Here is a 23702-nt window from a genome sequence, read left to right as displayed (position 1 = left end):
ACACCCGGCAACCATTTTATTTGGGGGAAAGAATGTCGACATTCAAGCCCAGGTACTTTAGTGACGGCTAGATGAGTTCTTCTATCGAAATTAGCTACTTAAATACAAGTCGGCGTTGGTGTTTTCATTTCAAATAGTAATTGGTGGTCAAAACAGTGAAACCTGAACGGCAAAATTTGCATTGGTAGGATTGTACCTTGCTCAGAATCACTCAAATAATTCAATTGCTTAGATGAGTGATTTGTTTTGTTGTTTTATTTTTGTGAGAAGTTGTTCATGCAAATCTGCAAACTCCCCGATGAGCAATATGAATTAGAGGGAGAAAAAATATATATATTTGATCATAATTGAAACTAGACCGCTGGACCTGTTAAAACCGTTTCCCCTCGTCCATGACATTTCCTAGTGGGGGAAAAAAACTATAGGGGGCCAACAAAACCTATTGCCTCCATCTGTCTGATGTGAGTGCAGCGCAGCAGAAAAAGGTTTGGCGAGCCAAAACTCTGAAGTCAAGTACTGGGGTCATCATTTACAATCTGTGCTTCATTAAACTGTTTAAAAAAAAAAAAAAAAAAGAGGGGAAACAATTTCCAAAAAAGGAAAAGAGATTTTACCTTCCATTTTTGGTTCAATTTAAAGCCCCATTTAAGTCAAATGACATTATAAGAAGAGTTTCTTTATGTACTTTTTAAAGTTGGCCTAACAACGCTTTCTAACGCTACAATATAATTCACAAACACATTAGGCGTTACAGCTTGTTAAAAGGAGAGTAAGTAACATGTTGCAGCTCCACCACACATATTGTTTAACAGACAACATTTGCTAGCGTTTAGCTGACAAATTCACCTTTACCTCTGGTGAGCTAAAGTGACTGCAGTGACCTAAGAGCAAATTAAAGTCGATTCACTCGAGAGGGCGCAGGGGGGCCTTGAACAGAACCAGCAATTTGCTCCTGACGGCTTCTTTTTATGAAGCGTACATTACAGGTAGAGTAAAAATAAATGATATCATGCCATTACTCACTTTTCTTTGGCAGTTTCTGTGTATGCGACAGTCACAATTTGCGAGCTCTCGGCATCCTTATGTTCAGTTTTCTGTTGGAAAATTTAAAACATGGTCTCAGTATAGTACCACCCATTAAAAACAATAACATTGGCTGACAACGACCAACCTCCCGATTAAGTCTGACGGTTGGGTCGTTTTGTTTTTTCAGAAAACATCTCTCTGTTTTAATCACAACTTCAACAATAATGACAGACGTACCCTTTTTGGTCCGTGCTCAAAGTTCTGGTAAAATCCCAGAGGGAGCCACAGTAACTCCCCCCCAAAAATATATACAGGTACTCAAATTCAGACGAGATCAGAAATCGACTATACAGGTGATAAAGAAATTCTCCACGTCTTTTACCATACCAGAACTATAATAAATACCCATGCAGCTATTAGTGATTTAGAGAGACCCAGATGGACATTGAGGAAAAAAAAAAGTGATGGAAAAAACAGAGCAGAGGGGCCGGGGACTGCACTAATTCCACAGATCCCCCCCTGAGTGTTAGATTTACTTTCTCATGGTTGCCGGATTAAATCCAACTCAAAAAGGAGGAATGAGAAGACAAAAACGAGGAAGGTGTGCGGGGATGTAAAACGGTGAAGAAAGGCTTTGCTTTGCCAAACAAAGACGTTCCTGATGAAGTTTTAGTTCAGAAATCATTTTTTCTAAAGAGGGTTACGTGGCAATATATTTTGCAGAATGAGCTGATGGGACTTGCCAGAATGCTCCTGGAGGGTCTGAGGTGGCTGTTACTCATGCGCTTGGATTTGGTCAGCTGCAAGTCGTGACGGTGGACCCACCACCTCAACTCGTGGGCCAGCCTGTCCATCAAAGTCAGCACACATTTAAAAAGCGAATTCTTTTTTTTTTTCTTTCTTTCCGTAACTACAGAGCTGCATTGATTTCTGTGATCTATTGTGGGCGAGTGAAAACAAGATGTGACGCTTGGAACACTCACTCAAGACACTTGGTCCTATTAACAGGCGGCAGGCAGGGTGGCGGAGGCGGCTTGAGGAAGTTCAGCTCCTTCATCACCATCAGGGCCTTGTCCTCAGCGCTGCAGCGCCACAAACAGATGACAGGAGGCCAAGAGAACATTGATGAGAGTCGAAAACACATTGAAAGGCTTGGAAAACGCGCATGTGAGAAGTTCACGTTCGCTTTAACGAACTGTTAAAAATGTTCTTCTCATTAAGAAAATGCTTTCAGCGCAAACGGAGAGCCAACATGGCCGCGGGGTCTGCAGTCAAAGTCAAAACACCCATGGCGAGTGGGTGAAATAAAAGCCAAAGACAAGATCGACTTGGCTACCATCTGAGCACAAGGGTGACTTTATTGATGACATTTTAATGGTTGCCATGTGTAGCGACGGAAAGGCCTCTGCCAGTCAATAGTCGAAGCATATGGCAACATCAAGAGTGATGTGTTGGTCCATATAATACTCAAGCATTTGACGACATCAGTACAGCGGGACCTTGACTCGTGTTGAATTTGTTCCGTAAGCACAGGCTCAAAATCGTTTGAGGGCAACAGCGAGAAAAAAAAAAGACGTAAATTCTGCATGTCAGCCATATTGATTAAGGTAAGAAATTGAAATTCAAGACCTTGTATCAAAGAAACTGGCTCCCTCTCCCCCGCATCTCATGTCTTCCATACACCATAAAGCATCTTCAATAAATCTAAAAGTGATTTTAAACCTTGCTGATTTACATTTTGTTTTTGTTACTATTAAACCACTCACTTGCCCTTTTGTTTCCCCATGTGTGCTCCAGCTTAAGACAGTTGTTGCTGCCACAGCCGGTTGTGAAATGTGGTCCCTTTCTCAAGTCTTTTATGGCCACCAAATGACAAAATATAAAATTATTACATCGCGAGTCCACATATACTGTAACTGTGAATGTGATCTTATGGAGGGAATTACTGTATAGCTCAACCTGTTGATGGAGTGTGTCAACACTTGGAGCCAAACTGCAAGGGCGCTCGTTACCAAAATGTGGGCCACCAAAAAAATCCCCCTCAACCTCAGCCAAACTCTCAAGGCCCTGGAAAAAATTATCTTAGACGACACGTCAGACCAAGGGGCCTGATCGTAACTCTCGATTTGGGGCCCCATATTAACCTTCTGCACACACAGCTTCCTATTCAACACCCCCAGATTCGATTGCATTATCCCCTCCAATCAAACGGGTCTTCCGCGAGCGTTTGGCGCTGTCACACCCTTGAGAAAATGCTAATGTGTTCCTTCCTCCCTACATGGGTTTGGGGAAAGCTGATACTACAGGTGACTGGCTTGTTTTCGCAAGTGACAGAGTGCACATGTTTATGTGACAAAACACAGGCTGCCAATATTGTGGACTTTAACCACCTTGCATAACATCATTTTCTGGTCACGGCGGTGCAAGGCAATGTACCAAATAAGAATGTTATTCATGCAATTGACAAATGAGACTTGTTGCGTCACAATTGCTTTTAAAGCAGAAAGAAAAATATATAAGCCCTTGGAAAAATAAGCGGTGACTCGTGATATAAAACTGGATGTCAAAACATGGCCCGACCCCAATTTCCCACCTTGTTACTCAAAAGCACAGCTCGGGGGATATTTGAAGGCAGGCGTTTGAGTAAGAGCTGGCAAGCCCCCTTGCGCTCTTGTTTACACATGTCGTCATGAGCTGTTACCAGTAAAAGCCGGGCCCCAAGCGCAGGTGCATCCTGGGCCGCACAGTCAACAGCATGCTAGGTGTGGAGGACGACGTTACCTGTCAGCCATCTTGCCGCCGCCATTTCCAACAGGCTCGGGGCCCGCCACGGCCTTGCTGTCTGTTTCCGAGGAGAAACCTAACAGGTGTCTGCTGTGCTGCACGGACACGACCTCCAGACCAGAACCCCCGTTGCTCTGAAGTTGACTGATGAAGTTAGACGTGGGGGGCGAAAAAAGAGAGGGAAAGAAGAAATGAGGACACTTGGGACAGTGGAAAGAAAAAAGGAAATTCCAAGTGGCCTTCATCTTGTGCCACAAAGTCCAACAGTGAACTCTGATCTAGTCTGTGCAATCCAAAGCACATGGAAGAGCCCATGCGGTGTCATCCAGTGCTTTTACAGCACTGGGTGGCTTTTTAATTTTACATTTCAAAAAGATCAAGAAAATTTGCTGTGTAAATGAGAGCATATTCTGGACTTTTTTTTCCCGAAAAACACACCCGAGACAAGCAGGTACTGATATTCAAGACTAAGCTCCGCTATGGAGCAAACCACAAAAGCAACAAAAAGTTTTTAATATGCAAGCTAGCCCTCAGATCCAGTGCACATTCCGAGCACCGTAAAGCTTATCAAAATCAACAAATCCAACTCGCGTCCCTTCGTGGAGAACGCCCTCCCCAAGAGAAAGCAAACATTTTTATAACGTGACATCAGAGAATCCTGTTGTTATAGTTGGAATCTAAAAGTCCGGCATTTTGCAAACTGGGCCGAATTGAACTCTTATATAACCCGTCTTCATTTGTCAGATGTGGTAATAGTGAACGCGCAGATGAAAAGGAAGGACCGCATATGCATTTTACGCCGCACTTGGAGCGTCACATGTTTGGTTCTAACGGTCGCATCGGGTAAATGTTTACATCCCAGTAAATCCCAGCAGGATTGTTCTGAGGTTTATTCACCTATTCGTCACAAAGTCCTGTAAACTCTGGCAAGCACATCAGAGGAATGGTTGCGAAGATGACTAAATGAGTTTTTCTTTTCTTTAGAGGAGAACAGTCTTACTCAAGCTAAGACAAGGACATCTACACAATAGATAAATTCTTTCAGATCATGGGTTCATTGCAACACATTGTCTGCATCAACCGCTGTAAGTAATCACATCAAAGTCTTACCTCAACCTAAAGTTGGCCATTGATTTGACAAAACTGTCGACCGGATTTAGCAAAAAGTCTGACTCAACAGGAACTCGTTTGCGCTGTTTTCAATAAGCCCTGGGATAATGTCGTACATGACAGGCTGAGGTCCCGCGGTGATTCATCGGGATTCCCATTTATTTCCTCTTGTGAGCCCACCGTAAATTAGACATTGCAAGTCATATTGCTCAGACAGTAACTGCCAACAACTTTTCTTGAAATAAAGAAGCAAGTGTGATTTCAAGTGTTACCTAATTGGTCCGACATTCAGCACGAGGAAGACCAGGACCACCATGAGGCACACAGCTCGTCTCTTGGGAGCGGTTGCCTTCAACACGGAATTCTGCAGGGGGAAAAAAAAAAACAACTTTTTTTTAATATTCATACAGCATGTCGAAGACGAGTTGTATATGACGCCATTTTGGGCATACACGTGGGACCTTTTCCCACTGGTGGGACGTAACAACATAAGAGTACATTTTTCAGGTACCTGCACTTTACTTGAGTCTTTATTTTCTGACAATTTACTCCACATTACTTTCAACTCCTTTCTTTGTCAAAATAGTTACCTTTTCAACTGCTGCGGACAAAATAAAAATCAGGATTTGTATTTGTCGAGCGTGTGGATACTAACTCATACACTCCCAAAGACGTTTTCAAACGTCTTTTCAGACTTGGTCCAGAATTGGCTGGTACTGAATAAATTAACCATCTTTTGCATTTCTCTCAGTGTTGATGAACACAGCTCAGCATCACCTTGATGCTCACCTCATTCCGCAGGCCTTCCAGTTGCCTCTTGAGGCTGCCGTTCTCGCTTTTTAGCACCGCGTTCTCAGAGAGAGCCATTTTCAGGCGCGCTTCCAGTGACAGCAGATATTCCTTCTTCTTCTTCCGCGACAGGGACGCCGACTCGCGGTTCTTTATCATGCGCTGCTGCCTCTGGGAGAACTTTGACTGAGGCCGGAAAAGTGGGACAGACAGAAAACAACGGGTGGGAGAGGAAAAGAACAACACTTGCTTGATTATGACTCATGTCACAGGATTGATCACATCTGGATGCGTTTGGGGGAAGCACCTAACCAAACAGGACAATTGGGGGCAGCTTTGCTGTGAGAATGCAATTAATGCCAACAATGAGCCACCTGTTGAGCTGTCGATCATTCGCTCCTTCCACGGGTGTGACATCATGTTTCTACATGTCCCCACTCAATCTTGCATACTTCTATTGCAGATCATCCTAAAGTAAAGCCACGATTTCACCGCGCAGCGTTGAAAATCTGCTCGGCCGTTGTTTGTTGCGGCAATATTTTCTTGATTAATGTAATGGAAGAACAGCAGATGTGTTTACAGTTGACTTCTTGTGAGAAAGGAGGTTGTTGAGAGCAAACATGGAATCAAGTATGGTGGTCGTTCTCTAATAGCTGACTCAACTCAAATCCATTTTTCCCATTGTAAAAGAACTGTATTAAAAAAGCAGCTGCTGTCTTACCAGTACTAAACATCGTGGTAACTTTTGATCACAAATATAGAAATGCTGAAAATAAAACTTTGCTAATGAGCCGCATGTTGCTTCCCCATGTTCATCGACGTTATTGTCTGATCACACGTTTCTTCCCATGGTGTTAAATTCACTTGACTTCATCTTCTGGGTGTTTGTGGCAAGTGTGACAAAAGAGGAGCGTGACAAGAGCAGAACACTGATGTAAAAGACAGAGGCCAGTTAAAAGAAACGCCAGATAGGAATCAAGTCAAGGAAAATGAGGACGGGGTTTGCCTCACTCGCACTCCTGTTTAGTACAAATAACAGGAGTCTTAAATAGCAATTTTATTCCCTAAGAGAGACACACAAACAGCTCTGACAGAGATCATGACTTGAAAACAACGTTGAGCTCCGTTTGAACATGTGGTAGAAGTCATATTTCAAAGCCAACCAAAATTTCTGGGAACTAAAAACAAAGGCTCTTAAATTAAGATGTTTTTCAGTTGTGAATTATTATTTTTTGGTGTGGCTAAAACTGGACACAATGACGCACTTGGGTACATGTGTGCCATTCCCATTACATAAGAACTTAAGCACATTTGTTTGCATCAGCAGGTGTCCAGTACAATTAGAATGTGCACTTAGCTAGCTAGGTTTACAACCCGAAAATGCATTTTCCTTTCAGCCTGTTGGCATGCCTGCTTTAGAGTTCCTTGTTGTCTGCCGTGAGTGCACGTCCCTTAGAGAAAGGGCGAGTAAGAGAGTTATATTTTAAAGTTTTTATTAAGTCCGAGAAGCCCGCGACATGGTGGGCTAAAAATTCTAGCCACCTGTGACTCGGGGAGATCTATTTTCGTGGCTCAAACATGTAGTCATGTCGGCATAAGAAAGATGTTGAACAAAAGCATGTTTTAGTAGTGGTTGTTGACAGTTGAGAATGACTATTTGTCAATATTTTGAAGCGTCATCTGACATACCCGGCAATGTTTCTAGTCATTCAAATTTGGCGGGGTAGTTAACGACAATTCTGTGGTGTATCAAATTTAGAAGACATTTACCTTCATTTGACTTTTAGCTTGTCTTTTAGCTTAATAATAACAGGGGTTAACTTGTTTTGTTTTTTTGTTTGCTTTGTTTTTTGTTTGCTTTGTTTTTTGGTAACACCGGAATTTTCCATGACGCCCTACTGGGTAAACATGTTTTGTGTCCTGCAAAGAACAATTGACTTCAGAGAGCTTCCTTGATTGCCATCATTACACTAAAATTATACTGTTACCCAACAAAACCAAAAACATCTTTTTGGATTTTAGCAATTGAGAGTGTAGTGTTTTCTGCATGCTGTGGTTCCATCCATCTATCCATTTTCAACACCGCTTATCCTGAACAGGGTCGCCGGGGGGTGTTGGAGCCTGTCCCAGTTGACTTCGGGCGGAAGGCGGACAACACCCTGAACTGGTCGCGAGTCAGTCGCAGGGCAGCATGCTGTGTTTAAGATGGCATTTCACACAGAGACTTGAACCGTTTCCTGAGATAAAGCCTTTTAGATGGCAGGACAAATAGCCCTGGCAGTGATTAAGCTATTTGGATCCCCCTATTTGTGTTTCGTCTCCTGAGAAACTCCTCAGTCTCCCAGCCAGGATCTGGGAGTCGTGCCACGTGAGCGAGCCTGGGAACACCGCAACTACGCAGTTACCAGAGAGTGGAGCGTGGGGTGAACGTCACCTCGACATCATAGTGAGGCTGAGCAGGGCAAAAACGGTGGTTGCCTTTTTGTTGCTGAGAAAATGTTCATGGGCAGAACCATGCAAACTATAGAAATACATTGAGTCTGCCCATGAGCGGATTACACGGACCTAGCTATCCTTTCAAGGGCCGCAGAGGGGACCAGCTGCTAACAGCTGTCAGTCAGTCATACAATTGTGCAGATGAAGTGCTACCAAAGGAGGAAGTGTGTGATTAACCCATCATAAATGGATGGGCCTCATTTAACAAGTTAAAGCGAACACATTTGTGGACCTAACTGGATGTCATAAACATGAATTACGGTGGCAGACAGATGACTGTCAGACTGCATAATTTAAAAACAAAACAATACAAAGACTTGATATATTACGGGGTTTTTCAAAATTTGGCTCATCATTGAATATAAATACTTTAGTGCCAGGCTAAATTAACTCGCCCACACGCTGTCGCTCTAGCAACCACGCAAAAGTCGTCTGGTGGGTGAAAGGCGTGCGCTAACTCTGTCTGTGAGTATCTTAGAATGTTGGCTAAAGACCAAGAACGAGATAAATCCACGGTACCTTAACTAAAGACTCTAAATTATTTGTATATATGAATGCCAGTGTGAATGGTTGTTTGTCTTTATGTGAACTGCCAATCAATGGTGGCCAGTTAGGGGTGTACCCCACCTCTCGCCCCGTCTGTTGGGATTGGCTTGAGCAGACCGGCGACAGGAAAGTGGTACAGAGAAGAGCAATGTGGCAACGTAGCTCCTTGCTGCCTTCAGTGGCTATTCTTTTACAGGTGAAATGACTTGGAGCCAGTCACAAGAAGGAGTCATGCCATCACACCCATGACAAAACTTTTGCATCATCTCGGTATTTTCTTTCGTCTGGATCATTTCAGCACATGGTGACAATTGATCCTGCCTGCCAAGTCTTAAACACAAAGTTGTGCAGGATGGGGAGATCCATTCAATTCCCACACAGTTTGGGCAAACTAAATCCAACAAAACATGGCTTTTATGTGGTTGTTTGCTTCCCCCAAATTATGGGATCAATACATTTCTTTTGTGTAACTCGGTAACAATTCACATTCCATCATTTCAAACATTATTTTTAACCTTGCGCCCCCCTATCTGTCAGATCTTCTTCAAATCTCCATTCCCTCTCGCTCACTCAGGTCCTCATCCCCCCTCCACCTTTTTCTACCCTCTGCCCGTCTCAGTACAATGGGGTGCAGAGCCTTCAGTCGCTCTGCCCCCAAACTCTGGAACTCACTTCCTCCCAACATTCGTAATGTTGACTCTCTTTCCTTATTCAAAACCCAGCTCAAAACCCACCTTTTCAGACTTGCCTACCCACCTTAAATCTTTCTTTATTTATTTATTATTTTATCTGTGTTTTACTATTGGTCTTGGCTGTACAGTGTCCTTGAGTGTTGTGAAAGGCGCTTACAAATGTGATGTATTATTATTATTATTATTATTATTTTGCACTTTCAGTGCTCTGTCAAATGGTCCGTGGTGACAGCTATCAGAGCTACGTAGAGTGGAAAACCCTCTTTTAAACACGGCTCCCCTACTTTTACACCAATATTATACTCAATATTTCACAATAACTTAGTTGGGAAAAAAGTGAGGTATCCAAATGCAACACAGAGTAAAAACGAACCGCTATCAATCAAGACTCATACCGCCCCTTACACTGCCGGGGTCGCCTCCAAATCCGCTAATCCTGACAATGGATGATTTGTGGAGACTGATAATTCTGGAGGGGCGAAATCCCGGGCTGTGCCGGAGTGGCATTACAAAGAAGGGGGGAACCAATCCCTGATGGCCGTTTACAGCTGTTGCAAAAGCTTCATCCTGCACAACACCTGTCTGAAGCATGTAATCGTTGGCAGCCATTTTACACCCGGGCTTTTCCAACCTAACTATAGGTCACAATACAGTAACACATCGACACACGAATAGCGGACCTGAACACCTGGCACTGGCAGGCCACGTTTAACAGGCATGTGACATTAGATGTGACCGGTGACATGGTACACCACTGTGCTGCATTTCACGGATGAATAGGTTCTCAATAACAACGATATGGCTTACATGCAGGCTGTGTTATTTGACTTTCACCATCTCCGGTCGCTCGTTGTAAACAAGCAGTTTTCAAAGTTAAAAAAATAAAACATTTACAATTTAGTGACTGAACTACAGTGTTGAATAGGGTTTGCTCACGATGACGCCCTTGTAATGGTTGAACAAACATAGGATATTGGGGTTGTCCTAAAAGGTGATGATTTTGAAGGTATGGGAAGTCTGTCTGACGCTCGGCCGGTAAATTGATGTTAAACTTTCATTCCAACACGCAAAAAGCCCTGAGATAGAACATGTGCAACGGCATCTTTGAGTCCAAATGTTGTGAGTGACTTCTACATGTGACTGTATTCATTTGTTGTGTTAAGACGTAGATGCGTCGCTCTGTGGCACCCGACAGTTTTTTTTTAATTTATGGATCTTTAATATCTGTTCCGAATAATACACAACGAGCTCTTCGTGTGAGCGCTGACTGAAACATTTTGGCAACCTGGACGCCAAGATAAACAGGCTGAGGCTCTGTGTAACGCAGGCAAACAATCTGGGCAAGCAGAGCAAGATTTGTAGATGCAAACAATGGGGAGGATGTACATGTCACTGCGCAGACGGAGCAATAACTCAAGTGTGTGCGAAATGATGAAGCTCAGGAGACGCTTGACTGGTAGTTCAGGGCATCCTAAAGCCACACAAATTGCAGTTTTTCCTTTTTTTCTTTCCAATATCTATTTTAAATACAATGCAGAGTACTGATTTACGATCCTATACTCATTTACTGTACTATAATCATTATTGTGCAGTTTGGGGAATTCACGTCTTGGCTTAAGAGTGTGTATGGGAAACATGGTGGCCTTGTGGTTAGCATTTCACAGTAGTCAAACTCAAGACTTTAAAAACTCTCATCCATAGGTGCGTTAATGTGAGTGTGAACGGTTGTTTGTTGATGTGTCCTGGCAACCTGTGCAGAATGTAACTCGCTTCTCGCCCCTAATTCAGTTGGGATGAGCTCCAGTAGGGGGGAAAAAGGGACGGGGAGAGATTTGTCTGACTTCCATTTGCTGGCAGTTCTATGTTGGGGTATTGTGTGTGTGTGCCATTGTTTTCATTGGCAAAGGAGGCAGGAAAGATTGAACTTTACCTAGCAACAAGTGGCAAATGTGACATTGTTATGTCAGGCGCAGAGCAGAGCATTTCCACTCCACCCGAATGAAAAACCATTAACTCACGTCGTCATCCGAAGAAGGGCTTCGAAGCGTGACCACCGATGGCGCGACGACAGGTCTGTCCTGGCCGAGAGCTGGCATGGCGACCACGCTGCCCGTAACAGCCTGGGGGGTTTTGATTTGTAGTAACTGACTCGGTTGTGACAGCATGATGGGCTGGCCTAAAAAAAAAAAAAAAAAAAGAGAAAGACAACACACAGGTTACAATAAAGTTGTGAAGAAAGCCATTTAAAGATAACACATTTGAGTCAGTATCGTATGGTGCCTTTGAGCGTTCCTCATTTCACACACACACAAAAAAGTGGCTTTGAACGTCATTATCAGTGTATTCAGTCAATGTTATGCTAATAGAAATGAATATTGGTCAAGTTCGCGCACTTGTTATTTTATAATATGTACCTGTAATAATAAATTACTTAGGGGCAAACTGAGAAATATGTGAACTTGCTGAAAAGGTGGACAACTACTGGATGTACATTTTTGGCTAGTATCATTTTACGAACACACGGTGGGCCTCACTGAGCGCGTTGAAGAAGTTTCTTATCGGGGAAGCTAACCCATATCGGCAGGACAGACATCAATTCCACGGACATTTGCAAAATGTTCAATATAATTATGAAAATGGAATCTACATGATCAAAATGACTCATTTTTATCAAATAACCTCTTGTGCATAGTAAAATCATGTGAAATATCCTTTCAGTAGCAATTTGTCATGTCATATCTCAAACTAAATGTGTAAAGATAATGATAACATTCGCAGGAAGTAGTGTTGGTGTTCTGTTTAAAAAGCATCTGGCTACAGATGGCACAGAATCGCCCTCATCACTGGTGACCTCCATTAACCCTTCGCCTTTAAAGTTTACTATCTTTGATCTGTTTTTTTTCTTTACTTTCACATTCCAAGTGGAGAGACATCTTAGTTCATGTGGAGGGGTGCTCATAAATGTGCACGTGTGGCCACGTTTGAAAAACACAGCTTACATCTGATATGGGGAGATGCCAGCAATAGCACAAAAGAACCAGCACTTTAAAGCAGGAGATAGCACCACAGAAACTCGTTTGACTTCCATGAATAATTACCGGAGACTTTTTAAATACGAAACAGCCCATCTGAGCTAATAAACTTAGCCAACTTGGCTAATTAGTGTGTGTGTTGAGCCAAACACTTCAGAATTAGAGCGATGAATATAAAACCCTCAAGAGACCAATTTGTCCTTTGTAAAAAGTACATTCCGGCCCAGGCCAGACTACAAAATGAAAACATTCCTGTCATGATGCAAAAAAAAATATATAGCTCAATTTTGTGAATAATCAGGAGACCGTCCAAATTTCAGACTTTGGTCTCAGGTGCAAAGATTCGATGTATCAAACTTGGCCATCTGTAGCCTCAGCTTGTATCCAAGTAGACGGCAGAGGAGCCAAGTTCAAATTCAAGGCATGAAGAGTTCAGCAGTGACGCCGCCCACTTGGATGATCAGTATTTACATTGGCCTAGGTGTTAAAGATATAACACATCGTGGACCAGCCTGGTAACACAGAAGGGGAAAAGCATTGAAAACGGAGAAAGTGGGGTTCGACGTCCATTTTTTTTGTACCATTTGTCATCATTCGGATCACCGATGAGCTGGAACATATCCCAGCTGTCTTTGGGTGATTGGTGGGCGACAGCCTGGGACTGGTCACCAGCCACTCACATGGCACATATAAACAATGTCAAATCATAATAATGAGTGCCAGATGACCCAAGCACTGTCAGAATTATTTTAAATAAATTTAATTATTTGATCGTTTAGAATGGTACACTTTCAACTGTTAGCCAACAGTACCCTCTGTTGGTTACCTGATCAAAAATGATGCTCATGTGTGGGGAAAAAATGCAATGAAACAGTTTTTGTTTTCCTATTGACAAAATTAACCACAAGTCGATGAACACAGCAATAGATGTGGCTTTCCAAATGATAAACACACTTGTCTGATGCTCATACCTGGAGAGGGCGCTGGCTGAATGCTGATCGGGGCTGCTTTGACCACAGGCAACATGGCGGTCTGCAGGGGGTGGATGATGATTGTCTTGGGCTGCAGGGGAGCGGCTGCGTGAGCCAAGGGCACAGCTGCAATCACCGGTTTGGGCTGGATGGAAACTTTGGCGCTCATCTGAATGGGCCTGTTGTTTTGCTGCGCTGTTTTGGCTGCGTTGGTGTGTGCCCGGGAAGGAAATAAAAGGACATGACTGGTCTTATTTATGCTGTGACGTTATACTGTTAGACTGTGGTTTTTGTTAATGTGGTTTCACCATTACAACTACCCCCTAAAGGCAACTATAACAACTATGCTGTGAGGAAATCATGAAGGACACCCCCTGACTTTGACTATATGTTGCACTACAAGTGCGGTGAAGCAAAACAAACAAAACATAGGCCACCACACATTAACAGACAGTGCGGTGGTTTCCCTGACTAAGGGGGTTCCCTGACACAGTTTTCATATCGTCACCACTGATATCACTCGTGCAGAAGCACATAGAGCCAAATGCATCTGATTTGAGAGGTGTGGCGGTGGCCACCTCACCTCGTGCTGCCTGGCTCGTCCTCTTTGGTGCTTTCTTTGCCAGCGGAGTGATTTTGGAGAACCCGCTGGACTCGGAGCACACTGACAACGGCGAGGACTGCGACTGCGGAGACAAGGCCTCATCCTGCAGGGGGAATGTGCCTTCAGTATCTGGGATGAGGGCAATCTCCTGCATGCCTTATTTTGAGTTTATTGATAAACAAAAATGTATTTACAGAGGTACTTTGTCTTACAAGTTGTTGTTTTTTTTAGTTTGGAGACATTGCTTGTTTTTGCTTTGCATTGCTGTGCAAAATCTTATGAGGAAGTTTCACATGCGCAGATGATTGAGTGAAATGTGTGTGTGTGTGCATGCGCATGCACGTCTTGATCACCAAGTGAAATTATTTTGTTCATAAAACTATAATACTATAAAAAGGAATTTGCACAAATACGTCCGCTTATAAAAATCTGGTCCATTCTTCAGTCAAGTTAGTAAACGCCCTCAGTCACTATTAAGAAGAAAGTTTGGCTTGCTTTGATAATTTACGAGTCATGTGACAACAGATTATAATGAATAAAAATGATGATGCCAAATTTAACAAATGGCGCAAAAAGACAAATCCCTTGGGCTCAAAGTTCAAAATAGCGTTGTTTATTCATTCTAGTAATAGTGTACCGCGAAAGTGCACTATTTTTATTCATTACAATTCAGAATTGTAGTCACGCTTCTTTTACTACATTAGTCACAACTTTATAATCATTGTCAGTACCAATTTGTTGATTGGCTGGGGGGGAGACAAAAAAAACACCCCCACTGCCTTATATCAAGACGTCCATGTGACAAGTTCTTTGCCCCTGTAAAAGTTCATTTCTCTCTCTCTCTGCTGCATTCCAGTTACCATTAATAAAGTCAATAACTTGGCACTAGGAAAGCCTGTCTTTCTTGTGACACTGTGCGAAAACATCAGCCTTTTAGATTATGCTAATTTGATTGAACCTGTCAACACGGTTTATATTAAATGAAATAATGGAGGTAACGACCATGACATGAACAATAAACATTAAATTGACAAGGTGTATGCCTCTTTTGCTAATAAGTGACTCTCAGGAGTGAAGCATGTCCAGTCGGTATTTGTCAGCCGCGAGCATCTGTCCATGTTTTGTTACCATCTGGATTCGTGCACGCATGTAAATCGTACGGGGGGTGCACATTGGAAATACAATTCAAAAGGACAAAACTGAAGGTGTGTTGTCACTGGACTTACGTGTGAGGAATATGGGGACTGCGCCTCCACAGCTGTGGGGGAAGGGATGGAGCTCAGGGTGTGAGCAGGTGACAGGGAGTGCACGCTCACCTCACCGTCTGGAAGTACAAGGACAAAGACACACAGAACAATGTTAAACAACGCATGCGTGTGTTCTTCATTTAGGCTTCACTTCTCGGCAGTTAGTTTAGCAAGTCATACTTCAAGGACAAACAGTACATGTAATAAAATGAAGATGTGTCTGCATCTGAGTTGTACCTGTACAGGTGGTGCTTGTGTGGCAGCTATCAGTCCATTCAGGTATGGGAATATCAAAGTCAAGGTCTGGACCTCCGCATGTCTGAAACACCAAAATGACACATTTCTTATAGCAAAGCGTTCCGCTTGTGGGCCCATTGTTCACTAAAATACTGTTCTGTCATATTATCGAGCATGTCAAAAAGAAAATTGCAGATACAATTTATTAAAGGATGTATTTTCATACTTTTGTGTGTCTTAATATAATTGCAGTTCAACATTGGGAATACAATTTTACAAGCGGTTATTTTTTCAAGGTCCTCTTCTGAGGTGCTATTTAACACAAGCAATAAATTAATCTGTACTGCAATAAACAATAACAGATTTATTATCCATTGTGTTGTGGTCTAATAGGTTAGGTAAAATAAAGGCCAATAAGTTTATTTATATACTTCAGTCAAGGGTTGTTAACACTTTGACTTACAGTCTTTTAGGCATCAACAACAACAACTTCACACAGTCATTTGATCAGAGAATACACAAAAAAATCTGGGGCTTTATCATTTTAAGAATATCGCTGCCGCTGCCTAGTGGTAGAAAGTCTGAAGTTCACTTGAATGTCAATTTTGTGCTTGCAAGAAAAAAAAAATCCAGTGACAGCTCCTAACTAAAAAAAAAATCTTAATTGGGGTACTCATACGTTAAGGTACCACTGTCATGCCAAAAGTCAGACAGTTGGTAAATGCTGACCCAAATTAGTCGTATTCACCTTTGGCTGTTATGAAGCTTCACTATTCACACTCAGTTCTTTTGAAATTTCAATTTGAAGTCAAACTTTACTCACATAGTCTGCATTCTCAAGGACCTTGAGCAAATCATCTGCATCCCCCAGGGAGTCAAGTTCATCAAAAAGGCTGATGTCTGGAAGAAGGAAAAAAGCAGAGTTTAAAAGGTTCAATAAAAAACGTTAATATGACACAAAAGATAGTCAGACAATATTTTTCTTTTTAATTGTGCAAATGCTAATGAACCAGTTGAACTACTACTGTTGCCTTCCAAAAAACAAATAAAACAGATTAATGGTTCTCAAATAAAACGGATTAATGGTTCTCAAACGTTAGTGCCAAATTAAGAATCATTCAAAAGAAAATACTTGCCAAGTACCATCATCAAGGTTTACTTATTTGCTAAGAACTAGACAGATTTTATTCTTAAAATGTGTATTTAATATTGTTACGTGCCATTGTAAAATTATGGAGTTTGCATAATATAACATCAGCACTGCTATAATATAAACGCAGGTTGTTTTTTAAGTACTTAGAGATTCTTTTAAAATGTATTGCACATAAATAAATGGAAATGGATAAAAGCAAGGACACGTAACGCCTACATAATGGGAATAATTAACTGGTATCTGCTAAATGCTTTATGAGTATTGCGTATAACAAGATGAGGTTGCCACAACCTCGAGCCTTGATGGTAGTTGAATTCCATTGCCTGTACTTTTGTAACTGTGCATTAATTGGATTAAGAGTACATAAATGTCAATTAGATTGTGACAGTAACCTATCAAGAACATTTTATTCGCAATCTAAATTAGACATATCATAACGTAAGAATTTGATCGATGGAACCAGCTTGCTTGTTATTGCTTTCGAACACAAGCTATTACATCATCGCGTCAATTCCAGTTAGCTTACGCTAACTCGTGCTGGAACAAGGAGCAAGGTACACCACCACCTTTGTCAACACATGACACATTAATTCTAAACTGTATCAAACATTATCAACCGCTATCACGTAGCACATGTTGACTTTTTTAGGATTTACATAAGCGACACTTTTATCTGTGCTTAAGGTTTAGAAAAACTTACCCCATTCGCCTCCCTGGTCGATGGAGAAGCACATTTCCGGGTTCATCGTGAAACAACGTTGATGGTTATCGAAATCTAACGTTAAACTGGACGACATTTTCCTTCAAATTCATTGGTAAGTTTAATGTCAGAAATTGTATCGCGCTGCTATTGAAACGTGTACATCCACCGAAACTGACCGGAAAGAATGTATTTTCATGACGTAACAAACACACATCGTCCTTAGAGACATGACGGCATCCATGCAGGGCCAAATTTCATTCATGGCCGTTTCTCGCCGCTTTGGCGCGCTTTGGCCACTAAGCGGCGGGATGGCACTCCTAAACAATGGAGGTTAACAAACGGCATTTGTCAAGAAATTACTTTCCTTATTTAATAAAATGAAAAGGCAGGTCAAACAATCTCATAGAAACTAATTTTTAAAACAAACGGAATGAAAAAAAATTAACCAAACAACAGCATAAAGCACATGTGTTTAAACGTAAGTACGTTTTTCATTATTTAAACGACACTTTCTTAGTATATTCCATTGCTTAGTGGTTGTGATGAGTAACAAATCCCCAAATGTCCGTACCCTATATAGAAAAATTCTTGTTCAAATTGACTAACAAGCAAGGTGATTCAAAAAAATAAAGCCAATTAAGACTATGTGATTTTCTGTCACAACTGTCCGACCAATTGTAAAGGTTGTGAGAAGACTCCAAAGCAGCCTTGTCTCGGTTTGGACGTTGGTGTGGATAAAACGGAAGAATGCTAACAAAGCTTCAACTTCACGCTGCTGATGTGCCACTTGTGGTTTGAATTAAGAGTCTTGACAGGGAGCATCTGGCCTATAAAGTCACGAAATATAGACGACTGTCTGCCACAAATGCGGATGGAAAAACGAAACATTCTAATCCAAACCAGCGAGACTGTTGTGAAATTTAATTCAAATAAAAAGTTTTGCGGCTGATTTTCTTTAGAACACAACTAGGTGAGAATGGAATGCTTCAATTGTTCCAGCACTGTTCTACACCTTCTGTATAGTTAAGATTTTGATGAGTGTCCACTAAAGAGCTAAATTTGTCAGGATATTTTGGCCATCCTGCGTCGATTCATGTCACTCCAATAATCAGGCCCGTCCTAGAGTCGGTTTCAGCAAGGGGCGGCACATGTAAGATGTCATTCAGCGCACCTTTGATCATTTTTCGATCAACACCGAACTAAATAAATCATCTCTTGTACCAAAACATGCAAAAGAACCCATTATTTCATATGCTATTTATTGGAAAGGGATTAATCACCACTGGTACAGTACTTGCCTAAAGGTACCAAAGTTAGCATACAGCTAATTTACATGTCATTTTATTTCATTTGATTAGCCTGAAAATTATAATTTGTTTATCTTTCTTTGCTGGCAATGTAATGACAGTAAGGACAATTAAATTTCTCTATGTGGCAGAGATACATAATAAACATTCATTACCATTCATATTGTAATACTAAACAATCCCAAATTTCACACTGACATTTGTGAGTACATCAAGACAAGATTATTTTGTGTGATTTTTTTTGTTTGGTAAAGTACAGAGGGACAACTTTTCAATATAAAATATGTGCCTTGGCTAAATAAAGATTGGAAAACACTGCGTCAAGGTGTGTTAAAAAATCTGAAGCAGGTGTACACCCGCTCTAATCCTTAGTGAACATTTCAGGTCGTGGAGAGATTAACCTCAGGTGGTCTGTTTGATTTAGTACTGGATTGGATGTTGTCCGCTGCATTTTGACAGCTCAAGAGATCATCTTGTTTGATTTGTACTGGCGCAGGAAGCACTCGTTAAGAGTAAGCCATCTGCCAGAAGTCTTGTAAGAGCACTTCGAACATGGATACCCAAGATATTCAGAAAGTTCATTGGGAATTCGTATTATCACACTAACAATGCCAATAAATAATGGTAGAAATGTGCGACAGTTGTAAACTTAACATCACATAAAAACTAAACATAGTTGCTTTAAGGATGTACATTCCTTTTTTTGTATTATTGCAGTTCATTTATTGCGGTTTTGAGCCGCCATAATGGCAACATAGGGTTTGGAATGACTGAGTATTTTACGATATCTTATATTATCTTTCCAACTATAATGTCAGCCCCATATGTCTGGTTACTCCTTTGCCTTTATCTTCTATCATTGAAGTAATATTTTCTAATGTTGAAGCATATTCACACAATATATAGCATTGGCAAACGCTGAGATGCACATTACATGAAAAGGTCAAAAGTGTCATCAAGTATTTGAAGGTTGAGAAGCCATAATATTGATATTTGACGCTTTTGTAGTGATACTCAGCCGGACTATAAGAATAAAATGATTCCATACATCACAATATCAATATTTTGTCTCGCCGGCGTAAATTTATCGTCCAACAATTGACGGCCTGCAAGATGGCGTTCTCATTCTTTTTGATAGTGCGCACGTGCCTGATTTAAGATGGTGTGGTAACGGCTTGCACGGGGCAGTAGGAAGGGGGCTTTGCCATATTGATTGTGTGTAAAGCCTCTCATATGCAGACATGGACAACGGATTATCAGGTTAACCCAATACAGAATGCTTTAATAGGTTAAGACTGCGGCACGATATCTCTCCTGCTTTTTGTCTGAGGTGATCTTGTTATGATTACCATTTAATTAAGAGGTAGGTTCATATTATGTCGAGTGTTTTACTCACATTTAAATATTTGAATGTGAAGAGAGACATAAATTGGACAGCAGAAACAGCACTCAGTGTAGCGCACTGTAATTCTGCATCACTTCATATTATGGAGTCAAGCCCCCATTAAAAAAATTTAAAAACATTTTGGAAATGCGGGGGGGCCATGAGAACAGCAATTCTAGAACTCGGATTCAAACCTGCAACCGAGAACCATCAGTTAAATGCGCTAAGCACTCGTCCACTGTGCCACACATGCACTATGGCCAAATTGTACAATATTTGCGATTCCATTGTACTTTTTAATCCTAGCGTGTCCATGCACTGGAAATTGTATTCATATGTAATAAAAAAAAAGAATAACCAATAGCAACATTGCAATCATTACGGTAAGCAAATACCCATTAACCACTACTTCTTAAGTCATGCTAACTCTTTGCCAAAGCCTACATGCCTCACAAGTTGTTTATTCGCAGGAAATCACATTACCGTCAGAGTATAGGTGGTTGCATTTTCTATTTGCCTTTCGTTATGTGTAGTCATGATGGCTGGGGACGATAATACTTGCACACGTAGACAATGTCACTTTCTGTGCAACAAAAGGAAAATGCAGACCACAAGCTAGTGCTGCCTGAATCAACATCATCTCGGCTGGTTCCAACCAAGGAACGCGATTCTGGTGTTTTCCTCAGACATAAACAACAAACATTCCACAGAATCATCAGGCCATGCAAGGTAGCACATTTTCAGTGAACTGCTGTGTCAGGGGAAAGAGTGACAAAACAGAAACCCCCTTGGTGGAGAAAAAAAAGCGAGTTCGGACTACATTTCATCTTTTGTGTCTCAGATTGATCACCTTTGAGATGGATGATGCTCCGCTGCGGTGTGTTGCATTGTCTTATGCAGGCCCGACACAAAGAGGGTAGAACACTTATCATCTCAGGCGTATGTATGGAACTGGGAGGAGGGGTTGTCACAGAAGTGAAGGGGTGGGGTTCCCTCTGATAAAATGTAATGGAGATGGCCTAATGAGAGCACAGGCAGATGGAGGGTGCCCCCCTCCTGTGACAACAACAGCTTCAACCTCCATCCCGAAGCTGGAAAAACATGTACTTATTCTCCATTTTTAAAATATGTGGTGGTACATGGTTGTGCTTATCGTTACTCAGTTTTCATTTGTTGGCCTCATATAACGGTGAGTTGCTAGCAGGCGGCTCACCAGGTTTGTAGACCTCGGTTTGGGATTAGTGTTTGAGAGGACATTGTTTGGTGGGAATGGTGCTGTGAATACAAAGAGATTAGTGCAGAAGGTTACTTCATTGACTGTGTTTTGTTTGTGTTTGTGTGTGTGTGTGTGTGTGTGTGTGTGTGTGTGTGTGTTTGTTGGTGAATGGTGGGAGCATGCTGAAGGTGATGAATGCACCAGAGAACCCCCCAAATGATTCAAATGAAGCCCAAGGTAAAATAAGCTTCATAAAAGGTTGGTATATTACACATCCAAAAATTCGAATACCTAACAATCAGCTGCCATAATGGTCCAGAGAAGGCATAGCAAAAAAGCCCTCTGAAATCATCTCAATGCCTTGAACCATGTGCCGCCATTAGGTCCACACAAAGAACAGTCTGACAAATGAGCACTTTATGTGCCTCTTTGACTTTAATGAATTTATACGTTATCTGGCCCCTAATGGAGGCCGTGGCAGAGGGGCTGGCGCAAGGCCATAACAAATGAAAAGCTCTGATTAGCGCAGAATGAGACGAGAAGGGAAAAAAATGCCATTCATCTTGGTTAGCATCCCTCGTGAGCTCTTTTATGGTTGCTGTTACAAGGACGGTGGAACCAGGGGTGCCGGTCCCATTAATGGGGCAGCTGAGTGGTCAGCGGCCCCGGCGTTGACGGAACGTCTGGTCCACTCGCGCAGTTCAAGTCAGTGAATGGCTCAGTGCAGTTTGACTCCTGAATAACCTTCGGAGGTACCGGGAGCTTCACCCCTACATGACCCCGCTCTGTGGAGAGGGGTGTGCATGTGTGTGTGTATGTGTGTGTGTGTGTGTGTGTGTGTGTGTGTGGGAGGTTGGGGGGTCTACTCCACAGGGATGGAGAGGGGGGGCACCACCCACTCTTAGTCTCACACTAGCAACAGGTAAACATGAGAAGGGCTGAAATAAACATCTTGAATATGCAAATATTAAGAAGCATACATGATTTAAATACAGCACTATATATTGTGTTTCCATATGCAAATTCAAGATAATACGCACACAATGTTGATGGATTAATTGATGTATAGAAAACTAGATCAATCTGATGATGATTATCTTCATTTTGTTTCATCCCTTACTGTTTTGCAATTGTCAATTCTGATCTGAGAGATGTACCTGAGAAAAATTCTAAAATGGTTGTAGGTAAGAGCTGATTCCCATTTAACATAAACTCGAATGTGATTGGTTAATTTTGGACACAGCCACAATCCCATGGACACAAAGTGTGCACACACAGATTTTTTTTTGTTTTGACCTCCCCTCTCAAAAACAATTTCATTTGATTTTATTTTTCAATTGAATTGTACAGGTTGTAGGTCACATTAAAGCCCCCTATCGAGTTTGCTAGTTAGCTAGCTAGCTCGTTTAAGTCAAATTTTTTACTGTATATCATAAATACATGACACATAAACAGGGGTGTGTAGACATTTTATATCCACTGTAGAGCGATAGCTCAAAAGAGATCTTCATGGCTATCTATCTATCTATCTATCTATCTATCTATCTATCTATCTATCTATCTATCTATCTATCTATCTATCTATCTATCATAGATATAGATATCTATCATAGATATAGATATAGATCTATGATAGATCTATCTATCTATCATAGATATAGATATCTATCATAGATATAGATATAGATAGATAGATAGATAGATAGATAGATAGATAGATAGATAGATAGATAGATAGATAGATAGATAGATAGATAGATAGATAGATAGATAGATAGATAGATAGATAGATAGATAGATAGATAGATATCGTTAACATTCAATTGATAGACTACATAAAAGACCCTCAATACTATGAAGGATGTTTCAAAAAAATAATAATGCTCACTTTGGATTTTTCTAAAAAGTTATAAGTCGAATCTAATGTGTGTTAATTATTGAAGATCTAGCTTGGTAAGTGCACGGGGGAAAAACTTGGATATTTTACAGCGGTAATCTGCAGTACTGTACCTAATGTTTAGTTATGAAAATGCAGAAATGCAAATCAGTTGTTGACGTTCCACTGACTGCTGTTTATGATTACAGCTCAAACATGGTTTATTTAACTGAAATGTCATACTTCATTTATATATAAAAATATAAAAATAAAAATTAAAAAAACGTGTTGCACTGTGGAGACGTTTGCTTTTCCTTTCTGCTTTCAAGGAAACATTTCGTCCCGGATTCTCAGCTGAAAGCATTGGCGTCTAATTCTTGGTATTAATGGATCTTCTATTTAAGTAGTCCAAAAAATCCTCTTCCGTACCAACAAGTTACGCAATAAAATAAAATACACTAAAAAAAACCCAGACCCACCACAACAGCACCAGAGGCGTTTGGTCCCGATCGTGTTGGAGCTTGATACG

At 41.3% G+C, this 23702-nt stretch overlaps 2 protein-coding genes across 4 annotated transcripts in view; both read right to left on the bottom strand.

Annotated features, from left to right (window-relative positions):
* atf6 (activating transcription factor 6) overlaps positions 1 to 17624 on the bottom strand; it is a 30501-nt gene extending 12877 nt beyond the window's left edge. Inside the window, exons 1-13 of one of the 3 annotated variants that reach the window (XM_052074783.1) lie at positions 17388 to 17624; positions 16358 to 16434; positions 15535 to 15616; positions 15277 to 15374; positions 14030 to 14153; positions 13447 to 13650; positions 11462 to 11619; positions 5710 to 5895; positions 5193 to 5284; positions 3808 to 3954; positions 2010 to 2108; positions 1770 to 1872; positions 1024 to 1094 (exon numbers count right to left, since the gene is read on the bottom strand). In XM_052074783.1, the coding sequence (XP_051930743.1) occupies positions 1024 to 1094; positions 1770 to 1872; positions 2010 to 2108; positions 3808 to 3954; positions 5193 to 5284; positions 5710 to 5895; positions 11462 to 11619; positions 13447 to 13650; positions 14030 to 14153; positions 15277 to 15374; positions 15535 to 15616; positions 16358 to 16434; positions 17388 to 17484 (1538 nt within the window). In that variant the 5' untranslated portion in view covers positions 17485 to 17624. The remainder of the gene's footprint in view (positions 1 to 1023; positions 1095 to 1769; positions 1873 to 2009; positions 2109 to 3807; positions 3955 to 5192; positions 5285 to 5709; positions 5896 to 11461; positions 11620 to 13446; positions 13651 to 14029; positions 14154 to 15276; positions 15375 to 15534; positions 15617 to 16357; positions 16435 to 17387) is intronic. The other 2 variants (XM_052074781.1, XM_052074782.1) reach the window with 2 other exon arrangements.
* LOC127606460 (L-selectin-like) overlaps positions 1 to 23702 on the bottom strand; it is a 78017-nt gene that overhangs the window by 4634 nt on the left and 49681 nt on the right. The gene's annotated exons all lie outside the window — the stretch shown is intronic.

The sequence above is a fragment of the Hippocampus zosterae genome, chromosome 8 (genome assembly GCF_025434085.1).
Source record: "Hippocampus zosterae strain Florida chromosome 8, ASM2543408v3, whole genome shotgun sequence".
Lineage (NCBI taxonomy): Eukaryota > Metazoa > Chordata > Actinopteri > Syngnathiformes > Syngnathidae > Hippocampus > Hippocampus zosterae.
This window is presented reverse-complemented; position numbering and strand designations above follow the sequence as displayed.